The sequence below is a fragment of the Microplitis mediator genome, chromosome 1 (genome assembly GCF_029852145.1).
Source record: "Microplitis mediator isolate UGA2020A chromosome 1, iyMicMedi2.1, whole genome shotgun sequence".
Taxonomy (NCBI): domain Eukaryota; kingdom Metazoa; phylum Arthropoda; class Insecta; order Hymenoptera; family Braconidae; genus Microplitis; species Microplitis mediator.
In genome coordinates, this window is record NC_079969.1 from 26,162,185 (window position 1) to 26,171,471 (window position 9,287).

At 34.8% G+C, this 9,287-nt stretch overlaps 2 protein-coding genes across 4 annotated transcripts; one reads left to right on the forward strand and one right to left on the reverse strand.

Moving 5' to 3' along the window:
• Positions 1-20: 20 nt before the first annotated feature.
• LOC130665452 (probable ribosome biogenesis protein RLP24) lies at positions 21-1,145 on the reverse strand. Its single transcript, XM_057465854.1, has 2 exons — positions 968-1,145; positions 21-577 (listed from the first exon to the last, which is right to left on the reverse strand). Exons 1-2 carry the CDS (start codon positions 1,046-1,048, stop codon positions 137-139), a joined length of 522 nt encoding a protein of 173 aa, XP_057321837.1. The 5' UTR covers positions 1,049-1,145; the 3' UTR covers positions 21-136.
• Positions 1,146-1,955: 810 nt separating this feature from the next.
• On the forward strand, positions 1,956-7,749 carry LOC130663407 (girdin). Of its 3 annotated transcripts, none has more exons than XM_057462619.1 (5): positions 1,956-2,563; positions 2,629-2,717; positions 2,794-6,044; positions 6,147-6,214; positions 6,871-7,749. In XM_057462619.1, the coding sequence occupies exons 1-5, from the start codon at positions 2,513-2,515 to the stop codon at positions 7,144-7,146; spliced, it is 3,735 nt and encodes a 1,244-aa protein (XP_057318602.1). In that variant the 5' UTR covers positions 1,956-2,512; the 3' UTR covers positions 7,147-7,749. The 3 variants fall into 3 exon arrangements, with proteins under 3 accessions (XP_057318602.1, XP_057318610.1, XP_057318596.1); XM_057462627.1 differs by having other exon boundaries at positions 1,957-2,563; positions 6,111-6,214; positions 6,855-6,993; XM_057462613.1 differs by having other exon boundaries at positions 1,960-2,563; positions 6,111-6,214; positions 6,871-7,748.
• The last annotated feature ends 1,538 nt before the right edge of the window (positions 7,750-9,287 follow it).

Consider the following 9,287-nt stretch of genomic DNA (forward strand, 5'->3'; position numbering starts at 1 on the left):
ATAGAAATAATGGCGGGAAATTTAAATATTTAATTGGTTATTTATTTACAAAATACAAAAGAAAAGTAAATTAACTAAAAATATAAACTTGTTAATAAAAAATTTAATTAAATCTATAAATAAATATTTATTTAATTTAATTTTCAATTGCGATTGCTTCCGGTTCTTCTTCGCTTTCAGACTGGTCCATCTTCTCTTGATCTTTCTGGGCCTGCTCGAGCTTCTGTTTCTCTTTGAGTCCAGCAGCAGGTGACCGGACGAGATGCAAGTCGCGCTTGACTTCCTTGATGTCGCGGTCCTGCTCCAACTCGCGGCCCTTTCGTAGCCGCTGCATGATGTGGGTGTTGGTGCGCTTCTGTCTGATCTCCTCGATCTTCTTCATTCCCGTGATTACCTTCGACCACATCTCGCGGTTGTACTTAACGGGTACGTTGCGGCGTTTTTCGAATTCGAATGACGGGTCGACAGCCAGTTCTTTCCCGACTGTCTTTCTGTATGCTTTTGTCCATCTTGTTCTACGTGGGTTCTTGCGTTTTTTGAATGCTGCGTGACATTTTGATCGACAAAATTTGAATATCTGTAATTTAAATTTTAAATTTAATTTTTTTTTCCCGCAATATTCAAATTTTTAAATATTCAGCAGACCATCAATTTATGAGTGCGAATGTTGCTGACAGGTGGGAATTTTTTGAATTTTTGAAAAAATTGATAAAATCTGAGTAGAGTAAAAATTTAAAAATGTGCATTTAAATAAATGCAAGACTCGTATGCGCATTTTTTTAAATTTCATTATTTTAATTTATTTATTTATAATTTATGAATTGTCTGATGTCTGATACATTCACTCATAAATTTATGACGATTGAAATATTAATTTACTATTAATTATAGAGTATTTATCTATTAGTTATTGATTATAACCTAAAAGTAATCAGTCACGTGGCCAAAATAAAATAAATAAAATTACCTTGCAATCATTTCTTACGAATTGTATCCCATGTCCTGGATAAATTCGCGATGAACAAAAATAACACGCCTCAATACGCATTTTATTTCTTTTTTAATTTATATAATAAACTACTTAATTACTCCACACTGCACACGTTTTTCTTGCTCTTGTTGTACTTTTAGGCGGACATGAAATACATAAATTGTAGATGAGAAAAATTACTGACACGAGTCAAAAAAATTTCTTCCTTACCAACTAAATAAAAATGACCCTGAAGTTAGCCGCCTAATAATTTTTGGAATTTTTTTTCCACAAATCAATTGCAAAAAAAAAAACTAAAAGTATGCACATGTAGAAAATTTAAAAAATTATAAGTGGAATTTATTTAAAAAATTTTTTTTTTTTAAATTTATCATTTTTAAAAAAATCAAAAATTTATTAGGCGTCAGTTAACTGTGATACTGAAGTTAGCGGACAATTTTACCAATTTTTGGATTTTTTTTTTCACAATTTGATTGAAAAAAAAAAAAAAAAAAAAAAAAAAATGTACATGTAGAGAATTTAAAAAACTATAAGTGCAATTTTTTAAATACTTTTTTTTTTTTTTTATAATCTGTCATATTTAAAAAAATTCAAAAATTATCAAACGGCGGCGAACTTCAGTGTTATAAAAAAATGATACTGAAGTTAGCAGACAATTACCAATTTTTGAATTTTTTTTTCCACAATTTAATTGAAAAAAAAAAAATTGCACATGTAGAAAATTTAAAAAACTATCGGTGCAATTTTTGAAAAAATTCAAAACTTATCAGACGGCGGCGAACTTCAGAGTCATAAAAAAATTCAAAAATTACCATAAAAAAAATTTATAAATAAATAAAAAAATTTTTCAATGATTATTAGTACTGATAATAATTAAAATTTTTCCAAAATTGATTACTAAAATAAATTTTCTCACGAAAAGAAGAAACCTCAAGTGACATCTAGTGCTTAGTAAATATATGACAAGTACCTGATAGAAATGTGTATAAAAAATAATTTATGTAATTACAGTAGAGTACTTTGTGAGTAAATTTTAGTACTTACACATTAATTACATTATCACAGACTTAAAATAATGTGCTCATGTGGTGTATAGTATAGTAAGTAAAAGTATGTACTGGTAACCAGTGAATCTGATTATTGTGACGCTGAATTAATTAGTTTTGAATGTTTATTTGTTTTCGTTATCTTTAATTTATATCTTCGTTACTCATTACCTCAACACTATTGCCCACTAATTACTCACAAGTCAAACAAATCACACCAATCGCTATCGATTATTTAAAATAAATTAATATTATTGTTATTTTCAAACTTTTAAATCTACTCCGTTTTCTTAAAAAAAAAAACTAAAAAACTGGTAAAAAAAAAATTGAGCAAAGTCCCGAGCTGTCATTTTACAAAATCCCATAAATTATAAACAAAATGTTTGCTATTAATTAGTCCGATTAATTAGTGGCGCGATGGTGGGTTGTAATTAAAAATAATAAATATTAAATTATTTTAAAAAACGATTGAAAAATGGCGTCTTCGGAAATTGATGATTTTTTATCTGGACCACTTGTCACCTGGGTAATTATTTAAATTATTTATTTACTTTCATTTCTATTTAATTAATTAATTATTTTTAATTGCAGTTTGTTAGCTGCCTTGAAGATCCAGACGCACTTGCTAATTATAATGATTTAGTTGACGGTATGCTTTTGCATAACGTTTTTTTACAAATGTAAGTATCAATTAATTTGATTAATTTGTTGATTAAATTATTTATTTATTTTTTATTTTTAAATTTAAAATTACAGTGACCCAGAGCCGCTGCATGATGGAGTGATACCGAGTTACAGTAATCCGTCAGTACGGATTAAAAATTTAGAAATGATAATCGGCAACATCCGTCAGTTTTACGAAGAAGAGTTGGGTTACTTGGTGGTAAAATTACCAGATCCTGTTAAATTAGGCAAAGAGCCAGAGCTACATGTACCCGAAATCCACTTGCTGCTCCAGTTATTGCTCGGCTGTGCGGTCCAGTGTCCAAATAAGAAGGATTTTATAACTAAAATCCGTTCGCTTCCCGAGATAATTCAGCTGGAAATAGCCGAGTGCATTAAAAATGTCACGGAAATGCCGGAGATTGTCGTAAATCAAGACACCATGGACAATGTATCCGAAGTATTTAAATTAATAAAGCAATTGTTGCATGAGCGGGATTTTTATCAGAGCAAGTGGAAGTCGGTGACGGCGGGAGATCTATCGGGAGCCGCGGGCTCGCCTAGTCAAGATGATGCTGCGAAAAGTCAGCAAGCAAACGCGGTCAAGTCGGATCAGGAGAACCATCACTATGCGGTGGAGTTGGCTGACTGGAAGTCCAAGATCCGGAAACAGAGGCACGAGCTGGAGGAAAAAACTGAAGCTCTTGCTGAGTGCAAGGAAGAGCTCGAGCATATGAAGATGACTGTCGCCAAGTTGAAGCAGGAGAACCAGGAACTGATGCACGAGGCACGAGCTGTCAAAAGTTATCGCGATGAGCTGGATGCCATGATGCAGAAAGCCGAGCGAGTTGATAAGTTGGAGGCCCAGGTGCTGCGTTATCAGGAAAAAATATCGGATATTGATTTTTATAAGATCAGGGTAGAGGAGCTGAGAGAAGACAACCGGATGCTGATGGAGAATCGCGAGATGCTGGAAGACCAGTTGAATATTCAGAAGAGACGGGCTGAGAAAGCTTTTGAATTGGAGTCGGAAATCATAAAATATAAGCAGCTGATTAATGACATGGTACTGGAGCGCGCTGCTGAGAAAGAAAAGTACCAGGAATTGCAGGAGGAAAATAGTCAGCTGCATAAATTAAAAAAAGCTGCTGATGATGAAGCCGCTCGTGCTTCAGTCAGCGAGTCTGAGGAGTCAGTGTCTGATAACCGGTTGTCTGAGCAGCTGACCAATAATGCGCAGACGAGGGCGTTGAAATTAGAGCTGGAGAATCGCCGACTGAGTGCTTTAGTCGACTCGTTTAAAGAAAATTCATTCCACGAGTCTTCTTCCCGGCTCTTGGAGCTCGAGAAGGAAAAGAAAAAACTGTCTTTGAAAATCGACTCCCTCACTGACAACAACGAACGTCTCGCCCAGCAAAACGCCGATTTGGAGTCGGTGTGCAAGCAAGCGCTGGAGGAGAACAAAAAATTGCAAAACACTTTGAAAAATCAGCGGATGTCTTTCGAACGTCAGCAGCAGGACTATCAGACCCAGCATACCAAGATTGTGGAGATGGAAAATAATTATGAGACGGTCGTCAAAGAGAAGCAACGCGTGCAGTCGCTGCTTGAAAGTGTGCAGAGACGCGCTGACGAGCTTGATCGCTCCCTGGAGTCTGCTAATCAGAAGCTAGATGAGTATCGAAATGTGGAGAAGAAATTAAAAGACACTGAGGTTAAGTGTAATGATCTTGAGGCCAAGATACTGGCCTTGGAAAAAGACAAAGACGCTGCGCTGCGGGATGTTCATAAGTACCGCGAAGCCATCGAGGAGAAAGACGTGGCGATTGACAAGTCTACGAATACTATTGAGGTTTTGGAGAAAAAGATTCAGGAGTTGGAACGTGAGATTGATAATTCGAACTCTCAGATCACTAGGCTGCAAGAGATCGAACGGTCGAGTAAAGAATTGGACGCACGCGCGGCAATCGATAAAGAAACTCTCGAGACTTTGGAGTCAAATTTGATAGCCGAGAAAATGAATACCCAGCAAATCCACGCGGCTTTAGATAAATTGGGGCTTACTGTCGATATTTTGCTGTCACTGTCTGCGGAAAATGTCGCTGAGAAGCTGATTAGTTTACCGGAAGTTGCTGTGCATGTCAATAAACTGATCAACGAGAGTTTGAAAAATAACGCGGACGTTCCGGTGAGCAAAGACCGCGAGGACGAGGAGATGAAGCCGCTGAAAGAACACCTGGAGATGATCGAGTCCCTGAGGAAAGAGTTGGAGAGTGCGGGCATGAAGTTGATGACCAGCGAGGGCACTGCTGAGAACTTGCTGGAGGAACAAGCGAAGCTTCAGGTCTCGGTGACAACTTTGACATCGAAGAATTCGTCGCTGAATGCTCAGTGCACTGCGCTGCAGTTGGCAAACTCTCAGCTGGTTGCTGAGAAAGAAGAATTGCTCAAGGATCGAGAATTGCAGCAGAGAACTCATCAGCAGCTGCTCCATGACCAGGTGACACTGCAGTCGTTGCACGAGCAGTTGAATAACGAGTACGAAAATTTGGTCCTGGAGCGGGACAATTTGAAAACAAATTTGAGAGACATAAAAACTAAAGAAAGAACTTGGAAGGAAACTTGTGAGAGACTCGAGTCGAAGAATAAGAATTTGATGGCTGAGCAGGAAGCCTCCGCGACCCATATCAAGAGTTTGAATAATTTGCGCGGCGAACACTCGAAACTTAAAGATGACTTTAGAAATCTGTACTCGGCGATGGAGAAACTAAAAATAGACTATCGTAGTCTGCAGGAAGATTACAAGAAGAATAAAATAGAGAGCAATAGGTTGAGTTTGAAGCTGACGGAGCTCCAAGGCGAGTTGAGTATCAAAGACGAGTCCTATTCAAACATGGAGCTGCAGAACAGCAAACTGAACCAGCGGTGCGAGATGCTCGCGCAGATGAACTCCGGACTGGACAACAACCGGCGCTCGCTGATGGATCACGTCAGCATGCTGCTGAACCAGTATCAAGATCTGCTGACCCACTCGCTTGAGGACAAAGAGCACTACCACATGGAGGAGAAAGTCTACCGCGATCAAGTGAATCATCTGTCGAGACAGAAAGAGAAGTTGGAGGAAAAAATAATGGAGTACTACCGCAACAAGCAGAGCTGCTCCACCAAAAAGAAACGATTCGGTGCTAATTTGGTCAAGAGAGTAAGAAAAGCGGGCTCCGAACTCTTGCACAAGAACAGACAATCGTGGACCGAAGATTCGAGACAAGACAGCAAAATCTATGAGTCTGAGTCGGGGGGAAATGATTCTGACATCAGCGTCGATGAGCGTCGAGCATCTCTAGGTATTTATTATTTTTTTTTAATTAAAAAATCTTTTATAAATTATTAATTTATTATTTTTTTTGAAGATCCAACTGGATTTGATAACGATTCTTTGTCATTAGGACATCCTGGTACACGTAGAACTGTTTATTATACCGATGACTTTCCGTCCCCAACTTCTTCACTAACTGTAAGTTTTTTAAATAAATTTATTTTCGCGCGTATAATTTATCAGTTTGTGCCCACGGCTCCAGTAACCGCTGCCCTGATAGCCACCTTAACCGTAAGTTAACTTCAAGCTACAGCCGTATTCTGAAGGCAACTTAAAAGCAAACAGTTGCAGGTTAGAGGTGAGTTGACAGTAAATTGTCTGTAACTTGAACTCAATTTGACTACAAGTGTTTCTGTCAGACAATGACGTTAAGTTGATTCAAAGTTTCACTTAAAATTGACGGCAAGTTCTTCTTTCAAATTACATTCAGATGACGGCCGTAGATTTGCATCAACTTGCACGCAAGTATTATTCAGCCAAGGCTTGTCAGAAACTTGTCGTTAAGAGTCGGCAGTCTTAAAAGAAAAGTAAAATTCAAAAATTCGTTTAGTACGGCCCAGGCTTAAGTTAGCCCTAGAGACTTCACTGCAGAACTTGCTGAGCAATTGTATTTAGAGTGTGGCTATCAGGGCTGCTGCAGTAACCGCGGGCTTACCGAAAATAATTTTTAAAAATTTTGTACCAACGTCAGGAGATAATCAATACGCAAGCTGATAAATTTAACGCGTCAATAAATAATAATCTGTTAAATTGTTAGTTAATTATTTAAGTAATAAAGTAATTTATTTGTTTAGAACGAGTCAAAATTAGCCGACAGCTTGCCAATACCAGCTCACGACACTGAGGGTCCCAGTAATTTAGAAACATCAAGAACAGAAGTACGACCTCCTGAATCAAGACCATTTTTAATTTACAATAAAATATCAGCTGTTATAAATGAACCAAAAAATACGATCGTGCCCGAAAATTCAGGACAAAATGACGAAATTACAGACACAACGATACCCGTCAACAAAGACGGCAACTCAAAAGTCGGTAATTCCATTTGGTATGAATACGGATGCGTTTAATTTTTGCCCATTTTTTTTATTTTAATATTTAAAAAAAAAAAAAAAATTACTGCATAATCAAAACAGTTAATACGTAATCTAATACGTATGTAATTAAATTTTACTAATTATTATAGTAATTGACTGAGTATTTAAATTGATGTTAAAAAATAAAACGGTATTTAAATGAATGCTTTATTGTCAAATTTTAAAATAAAACATATATTTATATATATATTGATGTTAAGGAATTTTTGTAAGTGTGTGTGTGTTTTTTATTTTTAAACTATTTAGTGTACAGCGACGGCGGATTTTTTTTATAATTCATTTTGTATAGAATTTTAAAATTTTTAGACTTAAGTTTTTACGAATACTAGTGACTTTTTTTTAGCGACAACGAATAAAGTAAATCAGAAAATCGTCCGATTATTTTTAACTAGACAATAAAAAAGTGTACTTGCTAATAATTAATAACAATAACAATTAACAAACAGTGATGATAATAAATATTGTCCGGCCAGATGAAAGTATTACTTGTATTTAAAGACTAATCATGTTTAAATAGTTTAAAAAAAATAAACTTAATTTTTTGTATTTCTATTTGCTGAATTAAATGATTAATTTTATAAAAATAACCAGTGGTTTATAATTTAATCCTTGAGTTAAGACCATTTTCAGATAGTGCCCCCTCCCCCCCTCCCCACTTAGACATCGATTTAAAAAAAAATATTTATAATTGATATCGATTAGGTATTGATCGAAATTTGTTGAATAAATTTCAGTAAAATCTTCATGTCGATTTTCAAATTTAGTAGGCTAAAATTTATTCAACAAATTTTGATTAATTCCTTATTGATGTCAACTGTAAATACTTTTTCAAAAAATCTATGTCTCCACGAAATTGTAACTGCGTTGTCCTTTTTTCAAATAAGGGCATTCTGAGTCAGTACCTCCCACTTTTTAAAAATATTCAATGACCTTAAACTGTCATGAGTAACAAAATTTTATTAATTAATTTAAAAAAATTGCAGTTTCAATTTCGCCGAGATATAGATTTTATAAAAAATTACTCACAGTTTTTATGAATTAGGAGTTGAACGAAATTTGGTTAATAAACTTCAGCCTAAAATATTTGACGTTTAAAATTGTAATGTTGACGTGAAGATTCTACTAAAATTTATTTTTCAAATTTCGTTAAACTCGTAATTGATGTCAACTGTAAATAATTTTTTTGAAATCTATCCCGAGTCGAACTATTAGACGTAAGTTGAACGTTCTTAACGTTTTAAACGTAAATTGAACGTTTTTTTTGTATTTTGGTTCATAAAAAATTAGTAATTTCATGAGTTATGATTATAGTTTAATGATAACATCAATTAATTTATTTCAATATTTGTAATCACAATTTTCATCACCTTGATATCATAATATATGAACAGATATATACATATATAGTGTTAAAGGTAGAAGTATGAAACTGAAAAAATTTTTTTTTCAAAATACGAATTCTCTATTTAAGAGCCAGAAAAGCGGACGACAAAATTTCAGGGAATTGAGGTGATTATAATCCAGGAGTACAAAATCGATGAAAAAAATTTTTTGGTATGCTTATGTTTTCTTATTGTAAGTATAAATAGGTTTTAGTCTTATGATAAATATGTTTTCAATTTATGATACTCCAATCTATATTCAAAACGTTAAAAACGTTCAAAACGTTAAAAACGTTCAATTTACGTTTAAAACGTTAAGAATGTTCAATTTACGTCTAATATTTCGACTCGGGATGCCTCGGCGAAATTGTTCTTTTTTCAATTAATGCTTAAACTCTTTTTTTAGTTAATTATCAAAATTTTAATACGATCATTACAATTGAAAGTAATTGAATATTTTTACAAAGTGGGGGGGGGAACTGTAAAATATTATTATATATTTTTTAATTAACGAAATGATTTTTTGTATCAATACAAATTCCGAATAGCTCCCTCGGGTATAGCGGCTCGGATCTGACAATTCCCATAAGGCAAAAGGGCTCACGTGGTTTTTTTTATCACCACATCCTTCTGGCAAACTCAAAGGACTACGATAAAAAACAATCCACCTTCTGGTGGCATCCCTCGTTTCATCTTTTAAATTCTCAGAGCTCTCGATAATTTGCATACTCG